Source organism: Rutilus rutilus (genome assembly GCF_951802725.1).
Source record: "Rutilus rutilus genome assembly, chromosome: 20".
Taxonomy (NCBI): Eukaryota; Metazoa; Chordata; class Actinopteri; order Cypriniformes; family Leuciscidae; genus Rutilus; species Rutilus rutilus.
The window spans coordinates 31,807,710-31,832,953 of record NC_140225.1 but is presented as its reverse complement, the minus strand read 5'-3'; the positions used below and the strand labels follow the sequence as shown (position 1 = coordinate 31,832,953).

Here is a 25,244-nt window from a genome sequence, read left to right as displayed (position 1 = left end):
CTTCATAGTTTATATGCATGTCTTCTTATTTGATACAAAAAATATCCACCTCAGTTGAGCGAATTAGTTTTTTCCCAAATTGGGTGGATTGAAACATAGGTATAGTGAACATTGAACACTAAACTGAACACATTCTTCTCTGAACAGGTTTCAGTGGAATAACATGGCACCACAAGAAAAGTTCCGGCTGAAGAACTGCACTATGGGCCTGTTGTCAAATGTGAGCATCTTGGAATTGTCTACTGAATTATCTTATTGCATGCTTTATGAAGATTCCTTATTTATTCATATGGCTTAATGTTCTGTTTTAGGGTACACATCCAATTCTGCAAGAGGAATGTCATGTTAAGGATGCGCTCTCACGCATAGTAGTTGAGATGATCAAGAGAGAGTGGCCGCAGCACTGGCCCGACATGCTGAATGAGATGGAGGTCCTGGCTGCTATGGGGGTATCAAGAGCTTTGGCTTGATGTTGTAGGACAGGTCTGCTTCATCCTGCTCCTGAAGTTATGCTTTCCTGTCAGAGTTTAGTTCCAAAAAATACAAAGTAGGTGTGCACATCCAAACCCCAGAATAATAAGAAGAATAGATGTCTCCACACTGAACAGGGTCTGTTTTTTTTTTCCTGCTTTCTAATATACCTAATCTCCGTATGTTTTTTCATCGTCTCCGGGCTCGTTCATATGTAAATAGCTTGAACTTGATTCATCCATTAGATCGAAAGATCTGCAAAATCCCATACATTTACCCGCCCATAGACCCTCCCTTCAAAGAAATCAGGACAGAAATGGTTGAAAAAGACAGATTAAAACACCAGGTGTAAACGGGAATGTGTCTCCCTCGTCTACTTGTGATCCGATCGTCCAAAACGCATCTTAATACCACGTGTAAACAGGGCCATGGTGTCTCAGTCTTGCGGTCCCACTGGACTCGGGCCACGATTAGGGATGTGGAAATGATGGGTTCTGGGGTAGAGTTCTGGGTGTCTGCAACATGTTGACGGCAGAGAGAGTCTGCTTTGATGTAAGCTTCCATAGAGTACTGCACAGAATATGAAGAAAATTAAAAGCTTTGGGATTTAGCTGGACACGACAAGCCCAAACTAGCCAAGACACCAACACACAATTTTTTTTTTAATTCTTATTGTAATTGGCAAAATCTTGAGATATAATTTGTAAAATTTGACACACCTGGTTGGAACTAAACTCTACAGGAATCTTCAGGAGTCAGTGTGAAAACATGCTGTTGATCTAAGCATTTTGCATTCAGATTTAGTAAATAATAGGGCTGCCCCCTAATAGTTGACTAACAGACTTAGTCGACCAAGATTTTATTAGTCGGTAAGTCACAGAAAAAAAAAAACTCCAGTCAGTCTGATCCTGTCTGTCAGGACAGATCGTTAACGGCAGGTCATGTGGTAATTACAGTCTGTCGGGCAGAAAATCCAAACGTTCGCCTATCGTCCATCAACCTCAAATATGGCTTATCATTTGAAACATGTAAGTAGTATAAACTTTACATGGCTGCTCACTCTAACGTTAACCTAGATTAAATGTGTGCTATTATTAGGCGCAGTGTTTGTGCTGTGGAAGCTAAAGTATAGCACACTTACTGCATGACGGAGGTGCCGGCGCCATCACTTGCATTCCTTAAAATACTCCGTCTTTTTTGGTCATACAGATAAGAGTTATACATTATTCCAAACTGGAAATTATCTACTTTTATTTGTGTAAACTCACAATAACAACTTTGTACTTTTGTAAAATATTGAAAACTAATACAATGCGCCCTGAACTGCAGCGAGTCACATAAATGAACCAAAACTCAGAATATAGGATGCTTGCCTCACAGACATGAGAAATATATCCATAGAAAGCTTGAAATATCAAACGATTGTCAACCAATTCAAATGGAAAACAAATATTCTCAGATTAATCCGTATGAAACGTGCATATAGGAACGTCCACTAATGCGAAGATGACGAGTCAGCATCGTGGACTTAATCTCTGCAGCCGAAAACACAGAAAACATTATCAATAAATTATTAAAATGTTTTAGACAGTAATCCTTGCTGGGTTTTTTTCACGACACATTCATAATTGTTACTTTTGCCGGTGCGCTGTGGCAAGCTTTATGCGTGTGCTTGAGCACTGATTAGGCCATGTGATATATATATGAAGAGTTCAGATGCAAAAGCCTCTAAGTGCCATCTGAAATTTTCTTCTAGAATGATCATTTTTATCAAGCTCGTATATTTAAGTTCAGTAATTTCACTTAAATGACAATTAATAGGTAATTTTCATTGCTATTTAAGTGAAATTACTGAACTTAAATGTACGAGCTTGATGAAAATGATCATTCTAGAAGAAAATTTCAGATGGCACTTAGAGGCTTTTGCATCTGAACTCTTCATATATATATATATGCAATTAAAGGCTCATTGTTATGACATGACTTATTAATATACACGTGCGATTAGTCGACTAATCGCTTAAATGAACGACTACTAGTCGACTAGAAATTTTTTTATTCAAGGGCAGCCCTAGTAAATAATGGCATGTAAAATAATCATTGTCTATTTGAATAAATTATCTAATTCTCTTTAGGATGCTCAGACAGAACTCGTAATGCTTGTCCTGCTGCGGTTAGCTGAGGACGTGATCACATTTCAGACATTACCCACTGAAAGACGGCTAGATATCCAGCACAACCTTACGGTGAATATGGACAGAATCTTCTCCTTCCTGCGTGGCATTTTGATTCTGCAGCTTCATATGAATGAGTACAACAAGTTGGTGAGTTATTCATGATCATATGCAAAACATTTTTTAAATGATTTCTACTTTCTACAGTCTGGTGCATGCAACAGAACATTGTCACGTTCATATTATTTGAATAGATTTATTCATGTTGTTTTCTAGAAATGTGCTGCTGGTCTGGATTTGAAGGTGAGTCGGATTATTTATTTTTATTTATCAGGTATAATTTTTTGGAAGGGGTTAGTGCTGTTCTTATTAGGGGTCAAAAAAGTTTAATTTACAGTGTGAAACATAACATGAATTTCTAGGATTAATTAATTACCCAGGGTAACAAATGAACAGTGTGAAACATAGATAAAGATAACCCATGATTTTTTAACCCATGATTTTGACTGACCAAAGCCTAAATGAAAGTGCTAGAACCCAGAGACCCCAATTAGCTTGAATGTAAATTCCAGACACAACTAACTTTGTAGGCAGCATTTACACTGTTAAGTAATTGTCAAATTATTATTTTTTTTTTCTTAAAAAAACAACAACTGATATCTGGCACAGATCGAACCTTGTTGCATGCATGCAAATAGCTAAAACACGTTAATGAGAATGGATTTGTTAGCATCTGAGTAAATTTCAAATGAAGTCTGTTGAAAATCTGAGATCTGGTCAACTCTCCTACATCTAACAGGGTTTTATGTATTGGTTATTTATAGTATTGGTTATTTATATCCGATATTAGAACCGTTAGGTTTGAAATGTGCTTGAATGTCATAATTGAAAACACTTATTTTTTCATTAAGAACGTCCACTGTGAAAATATTAAAGAAGTCATGTATTTTTATAAAAAAAATGTGATCCTGCTGTGCTTCTACTATGCATGGACCAAGACCAGCATTCTCTCTCGGCGTTCCTCGACCTGGCTTGCCTTACCTCTTTCCCCGACCGATCGCTGAGTGTCTTTTTCCATACTAGCCTCAATGCGGAGACGAAGCTACGCCTGCCCGGTCTGGGACCTCGAGAGAACTTCGAGGCTTTTGTGGAGTGGGTGCTGGCCAGCTGTGAGTGCCTGTTCACCATCGGCCTTTCAAGCGATGGTGAACTTGTGTCCATTCCAGAGCCTCGTCCCAAGATGGCCGCCGCCATTCCTGAGCCTCGTCTCAAGATGGCCGCCGCCATTCTAGAGTCTCGTCCCGTCATGGCCGCCGTTCCAGAGCCTTGTCCCAAGATGGCCGCCGCCGTTCCAGAGCCCTCTGCAAAGATGGCCGCCGCCGCACCTGAATCTCCAGTCTCCGTCCTCGTCCTGAAAAAACAGGACTATAATTAAATACGCAGATGACTCAGTAATTGTTAGCCTGCTCCAAGACAGTGAAACAGGTCATGGTCCAGTCATCAATGACTTTGTTGAATGGTGTGAGGCGTCCCACCTTCAACTAAATGTAGCCAAAACAAATGACATGCTCATTGATTTAAAAATAAAATAAAATCCAAACAAGAAATTACATCAATCAAAGGTCAAACTGTTCAATGTGTCCAATTGTATAAGTACCTGGGGACGATAATAGACTCCAAACTCACATTTGAAACTAACTGTGAAGTTGTGTGTAAAAAAGGGCATCAGTGCCTGTTCTGTTTGAGGAAACTAAGTCATTTCCATATTGACAAATCCATCATGACCCTCTTACCACGCTTTTATTGAATCAGTTTTATCATTTGCGCTAGCAGCCTGGTTTGGGAACCTCTCTTTGAAAAATAAAAACTCACTCAACCAAATAGTAAAGTGGTCTAGCAGGCTGATTGGTGAGCCACAGCTTAATGTGGAGACCTTGTACACAAAACAGTTACAGCGAATAACTGGTTCAATCTTAAACGACAGTTCCCATCCATTGCACACAGAGTTTCAGCTTCTACCCTCTGGGCGTAGGTTTATAATCCCCAGGTGTAGAACAAAAAGACACAAAAACAGTTTTGTCCCTGCAGCCATTACACTGAGGAATAAGTCATAGCTATATTTTGCACAGGTGTTTACTTTGCTTTTATGTATGTATTCATTTACTCTGGACCAGTAAGAATTTTTTTTTTACTTTTGTACTTGTTTTTCATTTTTAAATTTATTTTTTAATTGTTGCCATTTCCTAATTTTTACTGTCTTAAGTTGAATGATGTGTGATATGTGTTCCTTTGTTTTCCATGTGTGTGTATGAGGACTCTACTGCAAACAAAATCTACCTTTGGGTACAAATAAAGTAACTTGAACTTGAACTTGAGTCCAGAAGTGACTTCAGTCACCGCCCTCGTCCAGAGTCCTTTGGGGGTTCCAGTCTCTATCCTCACCCAAGGTCCAATGGGAGCTCAAGTTTCTGTCCCCGTCCAGAGTTCATCCCAGCGACACCTGGAGCTCCCCAAGATTTTTTTTTTTTGTGGGGGCCATATACCCTTACTGCCGGCTCTGAACAGGTCCCCTGAGCTACTGTCTCCGCCCTAGCCACCTGAACCAGCACCGCCCTGGAGGCTTCCTGCTCCGAATAAGCCACGTCCTCATCAGCCTCCAGGGCTCCACTATTCCCCCTGTCTCTAGCGTCTTCCTTCTCTCTGTCTCTCCACCAAGATCTTCGTTTGGACTCTTCCTCACCTGCTCACCTCATCACTGCACTCTTGTTAAATAAACTCACTATTCACAACCCATCTTCCTCTCCTGTGTCTACTTGCCGTGACAGAAGGTCGGACCAGTACTGATAAGATGGATCCTGCTGTGCTTCTACTATGCATGGACCAAGGCCAACATTCTCTCGAGGCCCACACCGCGGCGTTCATCGACCTGGCGTGCCTTACCTCCTTCCCCGACCGATCATTGAGTGTCTTTTTCCACACTAGCCTCAATGCGGAGACGAAGGCACGCCTGCCAGGTGTGGGACCTTGAGTGAACTTCAAGGCTTTTGTGGAGTGGGTGCTGGCCAGCTGTGAGTCCCCGTTCACCATCGTCCTTTCAAGCGATAGTGAACTCGTGTCCATTCCAGAGCCTCATCCCAGGATGGCCGCCACCATTCCAGAGCCTCGTCTCAAGATGGCCGCCGCCATTCTAGAGTCTCGTCCTATCTCGTTCTAGAGCCCAGAAGTGACTTCAGTCACCGCCCTCGTCCAGAGCCCAGAAGTGACTCCAGTCTCTGTCCTCGCCCAAGGTCCAATGGGAGCTCAAGTTTCTGTCCCCGTCCAGAGTTCATCCCAGCGACACCTGTAGCTCCCCAAGGTTTTTTTTTTTTTTTTGTGGGTGCCATATACCCTTACTGCCGGCTCTGAACAGGTCCCCTGAGCTAAAATAAGCAAAGCAAATGATAAAAATTAACAGTAAAAATTATTGTACAGTAATTGTTTATGATTGATATATTCTCAAATTCTTACGGTAATGTATTTGAGCTTTCCTGTAGCCTAAACAGTAGAGCGCTTGCAACGCCAAGGTCATGGGTTCAATTCCCAGGGAAAGCAAGAACTGATAAGAATGTAAAATGTGTACCTTGAAATGCAATGCAAGTCGCTTTGGATAAAAGCGTCTGCAAAATGCATAAATGTAAACGGACAAAAGCCAAGTGGAGGAACTTGGCTTTTATCCGATTTTTCAATATTACTTGTCAGGCATTTTGAATTGTTTTTGTTCATCAGATATGCACCAAATTTGGCTCTGATGATCTTTAGACCATAATTGCTAAAAGCTAACTTTTTTATATATATTCAAATATTACATTCAATCCGTTCTCGGGTAATGCTTAAACACATTTGATGGAAGGATTCCACAAAGGATTTGAGGCTGAGTAATTGTATTTAAGTTCTTTAATCTAATTTTTAAATGCTTTCTTACAGTTTCTTAATGCAGTCTATCTGCTCTACATTCACCATCTAGTAGCGCATTTGTCACATGAAATTAGCTGTGTTTTTTGTCTTTTACTCCCAGACAAAAGCTCACTGGCGAGTTGGTGTGGCCACTCTCAACACTCTGGCTGGCTACATTAATTGGGTTGATTTGAGCCACATCACCAATGAAAACTGCCGTCTTTTGGAGATCTTGTGCCTGTTGCTTAGCGAACCCGAGCTTCAGTTGGAAGCTGCAGAGTGTCTGCTAATTGCCATTAGTAGGAAAGTAAGTTATTGCTGCATTTACATTATACTACTTTCTCTTTTCAGCTGCTTTTCTGAAATAAAACTTTCCACATTAATTTATTTATGCTGCAACTCATTGCTGTCATTGGAGTCTAGTACACTAACACTTTTCTACGGTGGCTGAGAGAGCTCAATGCGCTGCAACTTAAGAAACCACATGCAAATAGAAAAAACAACAACAAATTAAGAGAACATCTTCATCAGTTTTACAACACACATGTGCTCCAAATACTCACAACACAACCAAATACAGCTACACGCTGCAAAAGTTCACAACACAAACAAATAAAGAAATGCGCTGCAAATAGCACAGAACACAAAGGAAATGTTTTCGGGGACCCCAATAAGTGACGAACCCAGCTGTGTACAGCCGATGTACGATCATCGGCTGTCCGAATTCACTCACTCGTTTTCATTTACTCCTTCTGAATAAGTGGACTAACATAGGGAATAGTGAATGAGGGTTTAGGGGGCAATTTCGGATTTAGCCAAAGTAATTTCCTCATTATTTTCACCTGGGATGTTCCCATGACAACGCAGCATCAGCTGAATAGCTGTTCTTGGGATAGAAATTTCGTATTATTGCTGTTAACAAAACTGTTGCAATTTTATACAAAGAAGTTTTTATAATATGCTTTATTTATCTGTGTGTGAGTGTCTCAACTTTAAAAATTGCCGTTTCATCTTTGGACCCTACATTACCTTACATTTCTTACCTATGAAACTTACTTAAACATACAATTCCAAAAATGTTTACGATGTTACTGATGTATAGAGTAATATCTTACCCTCATTTTCTTTTTCTCTCTTTTTTTTTTTTTTTTGCTCTTTGTTTACTCTAATACATTTTGTATATTGTATACAAAATTGTATGTCATAAACATGTCATCTCTGTATGTTTTGCAAGAAAAAAAAAGTAAAAAAAAAAGTAGACATTGAGCAATAAGCATGTCCCAGCCAGGTTCGTCACTTATTGGGGTATTCAGGAAATGTACAATAAGACTCTAATAATAAGCCTATGTACCAAGTCCACTTGCTTTTTTCTGTACTTTCTAATTGAGTTTGTATTTGTATGTTCTATATAAGTTCCACCATTCTGAATAAAATAGCATGTTGATTGTAGGAATCAGCAGGTGAATTTTGCGCAATTTGCGGTTCAATGTTGGACAGGGCAAGCCTGATGTCTTCCTTCACCCGGAGCTGATTTCGGTAATTTGTTTAAGGCAGTCAATATATCCGGCCTCGCACAGATAAGTAGAGGCGAAAGGAAGAAGTAATTTCACGGCAGCGTCAGACAACTGAGGATATTCAGTCATTACACTCAAGCAAAACAAAGGGAGAGAGCAAGAGCTATAGAGGTGTCGCAATCTGGTGTCATTCTTTAGTTGAAATGTCAACTGAAAGGTCTTTTCCAATCTCCAATAGATTACTTATGCGCGCCGAAAGAACACCACAGTCAGAGTACAATCAACATGGGAAAATCTCACAGTAAAACAAGCAGCTGTGCAAAATATGATACAGCTGTGTTTTACTAGATGAGAAGTTTATCTATGTGTCATCTTTTTACTATTTGAATTATTTTTATAACTATCCACTGTACGTCCGACTGATTGCACTGTATTCTATTTTTCCAACTCAAGTGGCACTGAGAATTGAGTAAGAGACAAAGTCAAGTCAAGTCAAGTATATTTGTATAGCGCTTTTCACAATACAGATTGTATCAAAGCAGCTTCACAGTATTAAATTAAAATAATACAACAAGGTTTGTTTCTAGTGGAATTTATTGATTGATAATCAAATTAAATATCCCCAAAATATCCCCAACTGAGCAAGCCAAAGGCAACAGTGGCAAGGAACCGAAAAACTCCATTAAGTGACCTAATGGTGTCCTAAAACTCCATCAGGTGACCCAATGGAGAAAAAAAAAACCTTGGGAGAACCCAGGCTCAGTCGGGGGCCAGTTCTCCTCTGGCGTTTATGAACTAGAGGCCGGATTGTAGTTTGAACTATAAGATTAAAAATATTATATGAATGCCTGGCTGAAGAGATGCGACTTTAATCTAGTTTTAAACTGGGAGAGCGAGTCTGAGCAACGAACAGTATCAGGAAGACTATTCCAGAGTTTTGGGGCTAAATGTGAATATGTTCTCCCTCCTTTGGTGGATCTGGATATCCTAGGTATGACCAAAAGCCTTGAATTTAGTGATCTTAAAGAGCGCGATGGATTATAGGGCGATAGAAGATCCGTTAAATAGACTGGAGCTAAGCCGTTTAGGGCTTTATAAGTCAGTAGCAATACCTTGTAATTAATACGGAACTTTATAGGTAACCAATGCAGTGATGTTAAAATCGGTGTTATATGATCATATTTTCTTGATCTAGTAAGAACTCTAGCGGCGGCTTTTTTGGACTAACTGTAGCTTGTTTATTGAGGATGCAGGACAACCAGCTAATAAAGCATTACAGTAATCTAGTCTCGAGGTCATGAATGCATGAACTAACTTTTCTGCATCAGAAACTGATAGCATATTACGTAGCTTAGCAATGTTTCTAAGGTGGAAAAAGGCTGTTTTTGTAACATACGAAATATGATTTTCGAAAGACAGGTTGCAATCGAGTATAACACCCAGGTCTTTTACTGTAGAGGATAAAGTAACAGGACATCCTACGATGTTAAAGTTGTATTGTGAAAGGTTTTGTGGGCGGTTTTTTGAACCGATAAGTAATACCTCTGTTTTGTCTGGATTTAATAAAAGAAAATTACGCGTCATCCAATCTTTTATATCTTTAACACACTCTGTCAATTTGGATAAATTAGCGTTTTCATCTGGCCGTGATGAAATATATATTTGAGTGTCATCAGCATAACAATGGAAACTAATTCCATGTTTCCTTATAATATTTCCAAGTGGCATCACAAACATAAATGTCCTGGCTCTTCCAAGCTTTATAATGGCAGTGAATGGCCATTTCTGTTTTGAAGTCCATAAAAGTGCATTCATCGATGATAAAAGTATTACACATGGCTCTGGGGGGTTAAAAAAGGCCTTCTGAAGTGAAGCGTTGCGTTCGTGTAAGAAAAATATAACTAGCTTCCGGCAGACGGCCTACGCAAGTCGACTTACTGTACGCCAAAAGAGTAACACTATGATGTATGACGTAGGATGTAGGAGCGGTTCAAACAAACAGGGCTGGACAACAAACTCAAGCTCCTCTGACATTAATCTTTAAAAATTCTTGTTTTAGACTTCTAATTCATGATTGGTGTTTTGTTTTGCTCTATCCTCTGCACTTCCGCGTTCATCAATGCATCAAGTCAAGGGTTACTCTTTTGCCGTAAATCGATGCGTACGGCCGTCTGTCGGAAGCTAGTTATTTTAGTTGATAAAGTTTTAAATATGGATATTTTTCTTACACAAACGCAACGCTTCACTTCAGAAGGCCCCCGGAGCCGTGTGGAGCACTTTTATGATGGATAGATGCACTTTTATGATGGATAGATGCACTTTTATGGACTTCAAAACAGAACCGTCCATTCACGGCCATTATAAAGCTTGGAAGAGCCAGGACACTCCGATTGTATTCATCTAACAGAAGAATGTCATATACACCTAGGATGGATAGAGGGTGAGTAAATCATGGGCTAATTTTCATGTTTGGGTGAACTATCCCTTTACTGTCAAGCCTCGACTAGCAGCACTATGTTGTGTGAAGTTAATTTTAGTGCTATTTATAGTGTCAAGAGTTTATGTTTGAGTGATCAGTTGAAGTGTTTTTGATTGAGCAAATTCTTTTCTTCCACAGGGTGATTTAAAGGAGTGCAAGCCATTTTTGGTACTCTTTGATGATGTCATCATGAACTATATCCTGTCTGCTGCACAGTAAGTAAACGTTTAAGCTTATTCTAAATCAGGGTTCCTCAAATCTGGCCTTGGAGGGCCACTGTCCTGCAGAGTTTAACCTAAAACCTGATCAAACTCACCTACCAGCAATTTCCTAGTATCTCTAGGACTTTTCACACTGCGTTTAACCATGGGTTATCGTCGTTCTAAACACTGCTTTTAACCCCAGGTAAAAGAGCGTTTCACACTTGTAATTTAGATGCGGGTTAGCACCGCTTTTTACTCTTGCATATGAAACCCTGTTCTGGACCAATTTTTTGTATGCGACAGTTGGAGTGAAGAAGAGACCGTTTCATTCTTACCTTTTGTAGTTCGAAACGTTCACTCAGAAAAAACTTGCTATTACAGTCAGCAAATATCAGGATGGCGCAATGCTAGTGTCACGGGTGGTTGCAGGCAAACAGGCGATGAATAAAGTTCCAACAAGTTTAATAACACTAAATATTCCACAGGACGGGCAAACAGGCAGTAGCAACACACACTATACATAGACAACACCAGACACTGAACCGAAACAGAACTGAACATACAGGTGGTAATGATGGTGACTGATGAGTGCACAGCTGAACATAATTTGTGTCCGTGACAACAAATGAGGACAAAGGCAGATGATGACAAAACATAACGAGTCCAAACTAACGTGAATATGACAGCTAGGGCCTTTAAGTAAACAGGTCACGTGCTGCTTTTGTCCAGTCAGTGACACTGGCACCGTGAGTATGCAGGTAAGGACGTTAACCCATGGTTTAGGTACAATGTGAAACGTTTCCTTATGAATGCCCAGGATTAATTGTTAACTCCGGGTAAATTATGAGCAGTGTGAAACGTGAAGCATGACCCAGGGTTAACTATGTCAAGTGTGAAAAGACTTCTGAAGACCTTGATTAGGTTGTTCATGTGTGTTTGATTAGAGTTGAAACTACAGTGGCCCTGCAGGAACAGATTTGAGGAACCCTTCTCTAAATGACTCTAAATGATACTGTTCGAATGACTGCAAAATGCTGTTTGGTTTTTATTTTATTGTAGGTTGGCAGATGGTGCAGCTCTGTGTAACCAGTGAGTTTACATTTTCTATTGAAACCAACTCAAGCTTAGTTTAGAACAACGGAGTTCTCCTGTTAGTTTTACCAAAACTGTCCATCGTCCAATTCAGATCATCGGGTGCTGTTGTGGAAAGAAGATACACTTTTTTGAAGAGGCTGTGTCAGGTTCTCTGTGCCCTGGGTAGCCAAATCTGCTCTCTAGTGGTGAGGTGGTCACATGAGCATCACTGTTGTGTATCATTTATCCTTTTTTTTCCCTTATGAGAAATGCAGAATATATTTATGTTTCTCTTTAGTGTTTTAGAGTTCCTGTTAACCTGAATAAATACATGGAAACTCTTCTTGCCTTCACTACTCATCCCAGCCAGGTTGAACTGCATTACAGCTACTCAGTGGTCAACCTTTAAGATTTTTTACTAAATCTTGCATTTTATATTTAACCATGTATTTATATATGACTCTAAACAGTTTCTGAGGTCGTCCACGCAAACGACCTGGGGAAACTTATTCCGACATGAAATTATTTCGAGGGATCCTGTAATTGGCCCAATGACCATAAAATATTTAAGATCAGCAAGGATCAATCTTGTGAAAGTAAGTGCTGTGTTTCCCAGACACAGAGCAGTTTTGAGTAATTGCTATCATACTTAATCATACTTAATTGCTCTGTTTGCCTTTTACAGACTGGATTTCCCTCCAAGAATGATTGTCCAGCTTGTGAATTCTCCAGAGTGGACTTTGATAGTGATGAAGATTTCAACTGCTTCTTTAATTGTGAGTTATTGTTGGTTAGTAACTAGTAAGTTAAACGCACTGTCATCACATCAGTTTTAAAGGTTTTGCACACTTTTAAAAGTAAATCAATGCATTGCAGAGCAATTCATGTTGATTAACAGCAAGAATCTTTAGCTGATGACAACGTGACAACACAGAAACCCAGTTACTGACTACATTGCTTATTTAAAATTATTTTTTCCCCCAAAGTTTTCCCCTTTTTTTTTAACAATACATTGTTTTACTCTTGTACTGAGCATAAACTAAACATATACAATCCTGTAATTATCTGATTATTATTTTCCAAATCCTTTGTTCAGCTTAAGTGAGTTCAGTGTTGATTCAGTTTCAGTGTAAAGATCATCAATTATTAAATAAGTTCAGTTCGGCTATAAAGCAGCTCTTCAGTAAACAGTGAAGTCATATTCCAGCTCAGTTCTCATCAAATAGTGTCAGTGCAGTCAGATCAATCTGTAGCTTGTTTCACCACAGGGTGTGTGTGTGTGTGTGTGTGTGTGTGTGTGTGTGTGTGTGTGTGTGTGTGAGTGAGAGAGTGAGTGAGTGAGTGAGTGAGTGAGTGAGTGAGTGAGTGAGTGAGTGAGTGAGTGAGTGAGTGAGTGAGTGAGTGAGTGAGTGAGTGAGTGAGTGAGTGAGTGAGTGAGTGAGTGAGTGAGTGAGTGAGTGAGTGAGTGAGTGAGTGAGTGAGTGAGTGAGTGAGGGAGTGAGTGAGTGAGTGAGGGAGTGAGTGAGTGAGTGAGGGAGTGAGTGAGTGAGTGAGTGAGGGAGTGAGTGAGTGAGTGAGTGAGTGAGTGAGGGAGTGAGTGAGTGAGGGAGTGAGTGAGTGAGTGAGTGAGGGAGTGAGGGAGTGAGGGAGTGAGGGAGTGAGTGAGAGAGAGAGAGAGAGAGAGAGATTAAAGGTTCCAGTTTTTGATTTTGTACCTTCTGATGGTACCAGCTGGTTCTGCCCATTCACTGACTGTAGAGGACAGGAGAGAACATGGACTTGTAGGCGGATGATGAATATGATGTGATTGAATTTGATGTGGTTAGGAAAATTAATAACAGAAGAAGGAAAAATCCCACACCAACCAGTGCATGCCCTGTGTGATGTGTAAAGTTATGGCAGAAATAAAATGGTTTGAAAATGATCACAAAGAAAGAATATGAATACAACCTATATTATTGTATCTTTAAAGATTATTGATATTTTTTTCTTTCTCTTTCTATAAAAATGTGCAACTGTTCGGTTTACCCCTTAACAATATTTGTTAAACAGCTTTCAGGTCTCATCAGGGGGAAGCAGTTCGTCTGGCTTGTAAAATTGTCCCTTTTGAAGCCTTTCAAATTGCAAGGGAGTGGGTGCAGTATCAGATCAACACACCTATAGATACTGGGAATACAACATGTGAGTATTGTTGCTACATTTTCTTATGGTAGGTACTTTTTTATCTGCCAAAAGTTTATGCTGTTTTTGTAAATGTGCTGCTGCTTTCTGAATTATTATTATTATTATTATTATTATTTTTTGGTCACAACTATGCTAGTGTGACGCATATCCTTCATAGCCCTGGTTCATTGCATTGGAAACATTATTTTAATGCAGAGATTACATAATGAGGTAGAATTCTGACAAGAATTAAGACCTGTTTTTCAGACACAGCTATAATCATTAAACCTCAGGATATGCCAGGTTATTTAAAATTTCTCCAAAGAATCACCGTAGAGCAGAAAATCATTTCATGAACAATAGTCCATCACATTTCTTTTTGGTTTGTGAGACCATCATACAAGTTATATACAATATACATCTGTGTCCTTTTGAACAAACTGTCAAAGAGTGCATCAAAAATATGTAAGCTTCTGCTTTATCAGAGTGATCAGTCTTTTTTTTTTTTATCCAGTAAACTATGCACATTTGAACTCTTACTTTGACCCATCACTCTTGCCTTGTCCTACACAATTTCACTATGTGGTCAAATTTATAAATTGGGGATTATTCTATGTACATACACTGATCAGCCACAACATTAAAATCATGGACTGGTGAAGTGAATAACATTGATTATATTGTGTCAATGGCACCTGTCAAGTGGTGGGATATACCGTATTAGGCAGCAAGTGGACAGTCAGTTCTTGTATTTCATGTGTTGGAATCAGAAAAAATGGTCAAGCAAAAATATCTGAGTGACTCTGACAAAGGCTCTATAGTGATGGCTAGATGACTGGGTCAGAGCATCTCCAAAACAGCAAGTTTTATCCCTGGTACACTTTGTATGATTTTGAGCTGTCCCCGACGAAAGATGACCAATCGCGGTGATATTCTGTGGTCGTGGCTCCTAAACGGTGGTCCTACGTCGTACAGTTAGAGAGGTTTAAAGACGCCCTTTTTCCTAGCCATGACTGCGTCCATATTCTCCTCTTTCGCTTCCTCCTATTTCTTTCAGCGCAAATAAAAAACGCAATTGCCAAAGTGCGATTCATCTTGCTATATCTGAGATCTTTGTTTACCACTAGCACATGCTGATGACGTTTTATTCTTCTATACAAACTTGCATCATAGCCTACGATTCAATAGGTGTCATCATCGTACAGTCTACATACATGTCGTACACAAGTTTATTATATCCATGTCGTACAGTGTGATTTGTAATGATATTATAGGATTGCCGAAATCGCACAGTCTGTAGCAGGCATAATGGGGTTTTCCCCAGTATTCAGTGGTTGGTTCCTACCAAAATTAGTGCAACAAAGGACAACAGGTGAACTGGCATCAGGGTCATGGCTCATTGATGCACGAGGGGAGCGTCAGAACTGGTCAACCAATCCAGTCCATTGAGGCCCACTTCGCAACTTGCAGGACTTAAAGGGGACCTATTATGCAAAATTCACTTTTATAAGGTGTTTGAACAAAGATGTGTGTCCATAGTGTGTGTAAACAACCAGCCTATAATGGTGAAAATCCACCCAAATACTTTTTTTTTTAATATATCATTATCAATCTCTCAGAACAAGCTGTGTCAAATTTCCCCCCACTCCTACATAAGAGAAGGGAAACCCTGCCCACGGCTGGTGATGATCTGCGGGCATCCTAATACAGTTCCCACACGAGCACCTATACAACAGTTTATAGATGAAGGTAAAGGCTAGTCGATGAGATGAATAAACGTAACTTCACAGCAACTAAGTTACATAAATGTATCCACTAACCATTCAGAAACATCCATGTACAGTCTAAGGGCCCTATTTTAACGATCTGAAACACAAGTATCAAACGCGAAACGCAAGTAACTTTGTGGACGGATCTCGGCGGGATAAATGACTCTTGCGCCCGACGCAAATCTAAAATGTGTTAGTCTGAAGTAGCTACATTACTCATAGGTGTGGTTTGGGCGTAACGTGAAATAAACCAATCAGAGCATCATCTCACATTCCCTTTAAGAGCAGGCGTGCTTGTTCCATGGCGGGTTGCTATTATAACGGCGGATTTGCCAGGCGCGGTTCACAGCCGAGGAGACCGACGTTCTCGTCAGGGCCGTAAAAGACAGAGGAATTGTTTTCTGGAACTGCAAAATAGCACCAGGGAACGTTTGCGCCGGAACACGCCGCCTCTTTTCGCTGAACCGCCCCCGGAGCGCAAGTTCATTCCCTAATTTACGACGTGCGTCTGTGGAGGGAAAAGTCTGCTGTGCGTTGGGTGCAAAATAGGAATGATACATGCGTCGGTGTACAAAGTCAATTGCGCTGGGTGCAAGATAGGGCCCTAACAGTTGCAGCCTCTTCCTGAGTCTGTCCATCTGTGTCTGACTCCGGTTAAAACATGTAAGGCTGCACTCCGCTAATGGGTATTATTGACATTTTGCCTGAGAGAAATTCGGCTGTTATGTTGTTCCAGTATCCGAAGCTCATAAATGATCGCAACTCATTTGCATTTAATGGGACAAGCATTTTCCCTCACACCCAAAAAGGGGCAACTTTGACAAGCCATTATAATAAATCTGGGTGGTATTTTGAGATGAAACTTCACAAACACATTCTGAGGGCATCAGAGATTTATATTATATCATGTGAAAATGTGCATAATAGGTCACACTTAAAGCGTCCGCTCCTAATATCTTGGTCCCAGATACCACAGGACACACTCAGACTCTTGTGGAGTCCATCCCTCATCAGAGCTGTTTTGGCTGCATATTGGTTTTAATGTTTTGGCTGATCAGTGTACCTATGTCATAACGCCTTGATTCCTTGTGGAATGAGATTGAGTTTGATTTACATTCTGATATGAACAGATTCTCATTCATGAGGAGGCCCCTCATTTGTTTACAAATGTTCATGTTTATTCATTTTATTCATAGACTTGTACTGATGTTCAAAATTGTAACACCATTATACAAATTAAGTTCCACTGATGTTGGTTACCACACACAATAATCGATTGATGTTAATCGCTGGTACTTGTGTTTTACCATAGAACGTTCCTTTAACATGCCTTTATTTTTGTCTTGTTATCTGTTGAAGCTAAAATAGAGAAGGTTCTCTGTTCTGCTCTTTCCCCTTCAGCGGTTCAGTGGGATGCCATGACTTGCTTCACTGAAAGTGTATTTGGACAGCTCTTCAAAATCCTCGAAAAAGAGGCAAGACCATCCAATTTCTTTCATGGTGCAGCAGTGAGGGATTTAAAGCAGATCTTATCATTGAGACTTTTTTTCCCACTCCTGTAGGAGTTCATTCCCATAGATGAGGGCATGGAGCTGCTGCAGATGGTTGTAAACTATGAGACAAGAGATCCTCTCATTCTGTCCTGTGTTCTTACCATCATATCCACTATCTTTCCCTTCGTCAAACACCAACCTCACTTCCTGCCTCAAGTACTCTATAAGGTAAGAGATATAATCTGGTGTTTCAAAATTGTAAAGCATTAAGGTTCGGTCATATTTACTGTTGGACGGCAACATTTTGCACAGGAATCTGCTGTGAATCCCGTTTTTGCTCTCCACTAGTGGTTTTCCAAAGTTACCAGCCACTCAGCATTTTCACTGGCCACTGGGAAAAACTGCCATATAGATATTTTTTATATTATCTCATAATTTAGCAGGTATATTAGGCTGTTGTTACTTTAAGAGCTAATGCACCCACTCATACTGTTACACATGTATTTTCTTTCTCAACTGTTTACGTTTATTTAACACATATCTGACTGTGTTTATGTGAATAATCGCCAAGGCCGACATTTTGACATTATTTTGTGTGTATTTTGACTGTTTAAGTGCGAGAAGCAGCAAAAAAGAACTCAATTTAGCACTGAGAGGCGGCTTTATGTTCGCGCGCTTTGAGTGTGATCACAAAATTTGCGGGAATGAGTAAAATTATGCGTAATACGCACAATCCCACACTGAAATTCAAGCCCTGTTACACCAACAATATTCATCCGGAGTAAATGAAACGAGTGAGTGAGGGGAGGCGGGTTTGTGTGTAACTCGCTGTCGGAGAGATGGGAGAGCGAGAAATCGCAGCTGGCATCGTGATCTATTGTATCTATCTGCGAAAAATGTCATCTATCTTGCCTGTGGTGCAGTTATATACGGCTTATGATCTAGAATCAATCAATCAGTAATATGTGAGTTTGAATCTGGTTAACAAATGTTTTCTAACCCCCTATATTCTCTTCCCTTCTCCCCATAATTTTTTTTTGTCCTCTCTCTGCTGTTGTATTTATAAAAAGTCTTATGTCATGCATTTACATATTGTTTACCTATTGTTTTTATGTATTAATAGCCTGTATTATGTTTTATTTAGTGCATTATAGATTCGTTAAAGACCTACCAACATATCTTTTTTCCCTTCTAAGATATTTACTGCCATCACGTTTGAATGGGTTGATGAACGCAAGGTAAGGTGCCCATACTTGTAAACATATCTGCATATCATTCTCTAATCAAACACTCTTGTTGACGTTCAGTGGATGTGTTCAGGAACCTCAAACGCAACCGCTTAAGAACATCAGAAGACATGCCTGTTCTTCCATCATTAGGATGTGTCAAGATTATTCTGACCTTATTCTGGTATGTTAAAGCATGCAGGTACAAAAAACAGTTCTCCACAATGCAAAACATGCTATTTAATTGTAGTTATGTTTTGTTCTGCTCGTTTTGCTGCTCGGAAAAGGATTTCAAAATAGATACTTTTCAGTTTGATAAAGGATTTGATATCAGCCTTAAGAAATTATGTGAGATATTAGCATTCTCTTTTGATATAAACGCTAATGATAATAGATTATTTTTCATGCATTGCAGCCATGCTTCGATATGATGTATGAGCATGTGAAGAGGTTGTTCTCAAATGAGATGCTGCTGACACCGATAGAGAAGTGTGCTCTTATGGAAGCCCTGATACTGATCAGCAATCAGTTTAAAGACTATAACAAGCAGAAAGCCTTCCTGGATGAACTCATGGCACCTGTTACTGCCCAGTGGCTGTCAGAGGAGATGAGGAGGTATGAATGGACGTTGTTACCCAGACTGGCCTTTGTTGAAATGAATGAATGATGTGTGATCCTTCTTTTATTTCTGTGTTGTGTAGCGTGTTATGGGATCCTGCTACCTTCTTGGCATATGTTGGTGCCGAGGACCAGATGGGTATCAACAGGTCACGGGTAAGTGTGCCCTAGGGATGCATGATATATTGAAATAAGATGAATATCGCTATATGGCTTAGTGTGATTGTCATATTGCTCAGGCTTAAATTTAATTAAGTAAATATACTGTATGTGCTATCAGATTCAGAGTGAAACGCATCATTTACACATGTAGTTCATGATGCACTGCATTTTTGTGTCTCAGAGCAGCTTGGTTCATTTACCGTGAATGAGACGCTTCGAGCATGTAAATTAACATACAGTGCCTTTACTCTGAAAACGGCAGCGCATTTATTTATTTGCCGGCAACCCATCAAAATGAAAGCTTGATGGCTTACCGTTTGATAATGAAGAAATCAAGACATAAATATTAGTGTTGTAATTTCAGAGTAAAATATGATTAATTGTATTACTCTTTTTATTTTTTATAGTGTAATATTATTATAATATGTTTCTTATTTTCTTAAAGTATTTCATAATAATCACAATAAAATTCTATTAATAAATATATCTGCAAGCAGCTCAAAAGAATGGGCGCAAAGAAGTCATGCAAGCATGTCTGGGAGCTTCAGAGCAATGAGTGATTAAAAAATGTCTATATTATTTTAGTCAAAATGGCTGAAAAAAATCATAAATACAATCACTTGTAATATGAACAAATTGCTTATCACTTTCAACCAATAGGTGACGCTGTTACCTAATGAATGTTATATGGTCAGTGTGAGGAGACAATGACACAAAAAGTTTGGTGCTAATATGCAAAAAGTTACAGCCTCAGAATCACCTTGGCACCATATGCCATCAACTTTGTTGATGCGTTATTCAAGAACGGTTTGGAAAAAGCTTTTGATATCTTTTTGCCAGCATGGTCTGAAGATGATCTGAGCCGATTTTTGGTGAAAGCAAATTTGGCATTATTGGTATCATTGTTCTTGGTATGACTCAAGGAATCATTAAAATAGGCTAAATTAATCAAGAGTTTTTGAATTTCATTATAAATTTTGACCAGAAGGTCTTAATGACACATACAGGTGTTTTTTTGTTTTGTTTTTTTTACAATACGTTAATCTGTTCGTAAAATTCTGCATTTTACGACAAAATTTAAATTGGCTTATATGAGAAAACTGCATATAGTCCATGAGCCAGGGCCCCAAATTTGGTCCATCGGTATCATCTGGGGGGACAAAGTCTCATAGTGATTTTTGGCAAGGTATACACCCCTAGTACTAGAAAAATCACGATAGCAGTGCAGGGGTGGTAGCGAAATCACTTTTTTCAGCTCATGAAGTTACTAACCCCCTAAAATAAATTCCGTTTTTGAAATCTGGTGTATATCTGGTTTAGGCTCATGCTAGGGATACACATCCATTTTGGCATGCTCTTCAGCATTCGTTTTCCGCTTTGGGGTTTAGAATGGTTGGGTTTATCATAAAGCTTTTAATACCTTTTTGCCACCGTAGTCTGAAGATGATGTGAGCCAATTCTGGTGAAAATCTTTTTTAGTTTGAATTGTTTCTTGTAAAGAGTAAACCTGCTGTTAAATTCTCTGGGAGGAGCTAAACATGGCTGACTGTGTACAGCTCACTATAGTCCGTCAGCAGTCATGGGCGGGGCCTAAGCATTTGCGACTTCACATGCTACAATCTGCAAACAGCTTGTTCTGAGACACTGCCTATAATTTATGGGAATTAAAAAAAGAGGAGTGGGTGGATTTTTACCAGTATAGGGTGGTTGTTTACACACACTGCCGACACATTTATGTTCAAACACCATGTAAAAGTGAATTTTGCATAATAGGTCCCTTTTAAGTGTACGTAAACTGTTGGTTAAAAAATAAGTTGCACGTGTAACAGTATATTGGATCAGTGTATTCCGTCTTAAAGTGACAGCAAATCTGCTGCTGTCTGTCATTAATGTAAATCAAATAACAAAAGACAGAGAAAATCACTTCTGAATCTCTTCAGTAGATTTAGTAGGATTAATCTATATTTAATTTATACAGTAAAGATTGTGTAGTGTTGTTTTATATTTGATTACTTTCTGTTGATTAAAAAAGTTTCTGTTTTTTATTGTTATTATTTATTGCTATAATGCTGTATTTGTTCATCTCTAAGCTGTTCCTAATCACCTCTAAGAGAACGAATGGAATATGTTGCACATGTTGCTTGCCAATAAATAAGGAGTTGTCAATATTCATAATACTTTCTCATCTCTTCATCTCTTTTTTTTTTTTTATAATTAAAAAACGTTGTTAAGAATAGTAGAATAGTATAGAATAGTATTTTTTTATTTCAGTGAGCAGTATCGGTGATCCTATCGGCCAATTCTGCTTCCAGGTCAGTGATCGACCCCAAAAACCCTGATTGGAGCACGCTTAATCTTACCCATTAATTTCTGGTCTTGGAGACTCTTCTAATGAACTGATGAGTTCAATCAGATGTGTTAAAAAATGAGTAGTGTTGGTGTGCCTCCAGGGACAGGGTTGTGAAACACTGGTCTAATAGATGTGAATATGAGTGGCTTTGATTGGCTTGTGTCTTTTATGGCAGATTAGTTTTTGTGTGTACACCATACTTGGAGTTGTGAAGCGTGCTCGATGGCCTGCTGATCCCAAGGAGGCAAAAGCAGGTGGCTTTGTGATCAGCACTACCTCTAATGGGACCCCCATCTACAGAAACCCTTGTGCAGAGCTGGTGAAGGCCCTTCTGCCCAACCTTTTGGCCCTCATCAGGTACATTAGGTCATTTCTAGAAATTTTGCTCCCAAAATAAGACATTAGATATGTGATAATAATCATGATTAGCTTGTGTATATGTACGGTTTTTCTGTAAGTAATTGCATGTTCTTCATCCTTTCAGGACCCAAAACAGCTTGTTCTTGCCAGAGAACGTCAACCGGCTTAGCAGGACCTTTACTAGAGTCTATGATGATATGGATATAGAGAAGAATTCTGAATTAGGTAGGTTTCTATTTTGGTTTCTAAACACCGTAATTTAGGTTTTACTTTTACTGGTTAAGTCAAGTTATATTACACTTTATATAGCAGCTTCACAGTAATAAACAGGAAAATAACAGTTACTTTTGCAGATTTCATCAGTTCAGCTGTAAAGCAGCTTTACAAAAGACAATAGTGTAATTTATTCAGCTCATCAGTGTTAATTCAGTTTAGTCCAGTAAAGGTGTCAGTGTTGCAGTTAATCAATTATGAAACAATTTCAATTCAGGTATAAGCAGCTCTACACAAGACAAGTGTCATTTATTCAGTTATTATTTAATATTATTATTCAAATTGTGTTCTCATCCGCTAGTGTCAGTGCAATTGAATCGATGGTATTACTGAATATTAATTGTCTTTTAAAAGCCAAACCCCAGTTATCTTAACCCCGGTTATCCCGGTTATCTTGACTCCTGTTGTTTCCTACAGGAATTCCTCAACCACTTTTAGATTCCTATGACGCTCCATTGTACAGAAACATTGTTGAGCTAGGCTTCTTCTCCTCACTCTACAGAAACTGGTTGGAACAATCAAGTTCAATGATTGATTTTTCTTTTTTGTTTGTTTGTTTAATAGAATATTTCTCCTCCAATAACAATAACAGAATAACTCTTCTCCAATGGTGTAATCTACTTTCCCAAACCTGTTTACCCTTTTCTCTTTTTCTCATTTTCTTTTTAAAGTTACCAACTGCTTGGGAATACTGGTCCCTGCTTGCAACAAGACTTTTATGCAATAGAAGGCTTGGCAGAGCAGATCGGTGGTTCCGCCTTCATCCATCTAGACAGTGTTCCAGACCACAGGCTCCGTCCCCTAGTCCATATCCTTTGTATCAAATAAATCTCTCTTTTTTTGCTATTAGTTAAATATGCTAAAAAGTAGAGCTGCACGATTAATCAGTTAAAGATCGCAATCTCGATTCAAACACCCATGCAATCTCATTCCTAAATGACAACAATTCGGCTTTGTCTGTTATACCATTGACATGTACAATCACAACGGACATTCAGATCTGTGTTGGCGCTGCCACTGAACCAGAGAGAGCAGTTGTCATGTATAGTTATGAAACAGCTTCACAAACAGTCTTTTCAATCAGACAGTATCATTATTTCTGTGTTACAATAATCACAGAAGTACTGGGATAAAAGTTAAACTATGTAGTAAAAGTTACTATGTGAAGGAAATCCAGCAAAACGCGCTGGTGCGTTTGTCGACCCCTAAGGGTTAATGCAAAATAATCATGTCACAAAGCACCAGATGGCAAAAGTTACTTTCAAACATGTACTAAGGTAATCGTTATTCGGGCATGAATCTATATGACTCTGGTCATAGTTAGGGTTAGCTCTTTTTCAGTCTTGATTCATTTTTAAGTATCAATTTAGGTATTAGTAGGTGATTATTTAGGTGCCCTTGTTATAAAGTGTTACCCATCTGTCATTCTCAGACTTATACTAACCTTGGACTATGTAAGTGACATCAATAATGTCAATAGATTTGGATTCCTGTTGTCATTGACTCTGACTCATTGACTGTTGTCAAGGTACAGTTTGTTTTTGTTGTTTTCCTTAATGTCTTTCACGCCTCTTCATGAAGCCGCTGGTCATGTCCTGTCCTCGTGAGTACTATGACAGCCTCCTCTGTCCCTTGCTGGGTCCATTTTTTGCCTTTCTACTGCAGGTAAACTTCACATCACACCCAATAAATGCCTCATTTAAATACAGACGTTGTTGTTGTTGTCATAAACTTGCTACACACTGCAAGTGTGTGTGCATTAGGGCTTGGTATTAATACAGATTTCACTATTCGATTCATAAGCTTTTGATTAGATATTGATTCATTTGAAATATTTCAGGTACCCACCCACCCACAAAAAAAATAAAATAATAATATTTATATTTAAATATATATTTTATATAGGCTATGTTATAAATTTGCATTGGTATTAGCTGTACACAATTTTCTTTGGAAGCTAAAAAACAAAAAAATCAATATTTAAATAGCTAAATGAGCCATTTAAATAGGTTTTTTGTTATATATCACAACTGTGACTTTGTCTATATTATTATTATTATTTTATGTTGCTTTTTTCATTGTGTCTAAAAACAGTAAAATTGTTGTTGAATTGCACTCTCCGAGTGCCCCTGCAAGTCATTCACTTGGTTGACTGTTGATAAAGCCTGCAAAAGGGTATTCTTTAGCGAAAGGGGCCGCAGCTCGGCCGACTGTACCGGCTCTAAGGGCAGGCCTCAGAGAACCCTGAGGACTGTGGAAAGGTCCCATGTCCCAATAGTAACGGGACGAAGAGGATTCAGCCTTATGACCCCCTTCAAGAACCATATTACAACCGGCCACTAGAGCATGGTTCACTGCGATGGAAGCCACATAGACCTTGAGCGTGGAAGGGGTGTGCCCCTTATCCAGCAGCTCCTGCAGGAAGGATAACACTAGAGAAATGCCATAAGACGAGGGGTCTTCATTCCAGATTGCGCACCAGTCAGAGAAGACAGACCACTTAAGGGCATAGAGACATTTAGTAGACAGACTCTAGCCTCTGAGATCATGCTCAAAACCCTTGCGGGAAGGCACACAGGCTCCTGTGGAGGGGCCACACATGGAGGCTCCACAACTTAGATTGGATGTGCCAAATCATTCCCTTCACCTGGGAAAGGAGGTCCTTCTTCAGGGAAATCGGCCAGGTGGCTGCTGACGGCAGCTGTACCATCTCGGGGAACCACGACTGGTTCCGCCAGAAGGACTGAGCATCCATCCTCCCTGACTCGTCGATTGACCTGAGGGAGCAGAGCGATTGGGGGAAAGATGTACAGGGCCAATTTGGGCCACTTGTGGGCTAGTGCATCTCTGTTGGCAGTCCTTGTCCATGTTGTCCAATTGGACTAGGACATGGTGTCCATTTAAGTCTAGCAGGAAGGTTTTGAGTTCCAGTTGATGTGCCTTTCCAGGATTGACCAGGAGCCGGACGTCGGCCTGCCCTCA

General features: G+C 39.5%; 1 protein-coding gene across 1 annotated transcript in view; it reads left to right on the top strand.

Moving 5' to 3' along the window:
- Nucleotides 1-25,244, top strand: part of LOC311279340 (exportin-5-like) — a 50,318-nt gene that overhangs the window by 7,971 nt on the left and 17,103 nt on the right. Inside the window, exons 3-25 of the mRNA XM_084390760.1 lie at nucleotides 148-220; nucleotides 312-449; nucleotides 2,607-2,795; nucleotides 2,922-2,948; nucleotides 6,700-6,885; nucleotides 10,710-10,786; nucleotides 11,834-11,863; nucleotides 11,961-12,054; nucleotides 12,147-12,218; nucleotides 12,319-12,444; nucleotides 12,534-12,624; nucleotides 13,901-14,029; nucleotides 17,182-17,255; nucleotides 17,343-17,501; nucleotides 18,470-18,511; nucleotides 18,594-18,683; nucleotides 18,915-19,114; nucleotides 19,201-19,273; nucleotides 21,805-21,986; nucleotides 22,114-22,214; nucleotides 22,680-22,770; nucleotides 22,934-23,070; nucleotides 23,830-23,927. Of these exons, the coding sequence (XP_084246886.1) occupies nucleotides 148-220; nucleotides 312-449; nucleotides 2,607-2,795; nucleotides 2,922-2,948; nucleotides 6,700-6,885; nucleotides 10,710-10,786; nucleotides 11,834-11,863; nucleotides 11,961-12,054; nucleotides 12,147-12,218; nucleotides 12,319-12,444; nucleotides 12,534-12,624; nucleotides 13,901-14,029; nucleotides 17,182-17,255; nucleotides 17,343-17,501; nucleotides 18,470-18,511; nucleotides 18,594-18,683; nucleotides 18,915-19,114; nucleotides 19,201-19,273; nucleotides 21,805-21,986; nucleotides 22,114-22,214; nucleotides 22,680-22,770; nucleotides 22,934-23,070; nucleotides 23,830-23,927 (2,479 nt within the window). The remainder of the gene's footprint in view (nucleotides 1-147; nucleotides 221-311; nucleotides 450-2,606; nucleotides 2,796-2,921; nucleotides 2,949-6,699; nucleotides 6,886-10,709; nucleotides 10,787-11,833; nucleotides 11,864-11,960; nucleotides 12,055-12,146; nucleotides 12,219-12,318; nucleotides 12,445-12,533; nucleotides 12,625-13,900; nucleotides 14,030-17,181; nucleotides 17,256-17,342; nucleotides 17,502-18,469; nucleotides 18,512-18,593; nucleotides 18,684-18,914; nucleotides 19,115-19,200; nucleotides 19,274-21,804; nucleotides 21,987-22,113; nucleotides 22,215-22,679; nucleotides 22,771-22,933; nucleotides 23,071-23,829; nucleotides 23,928-25,244) is intronic.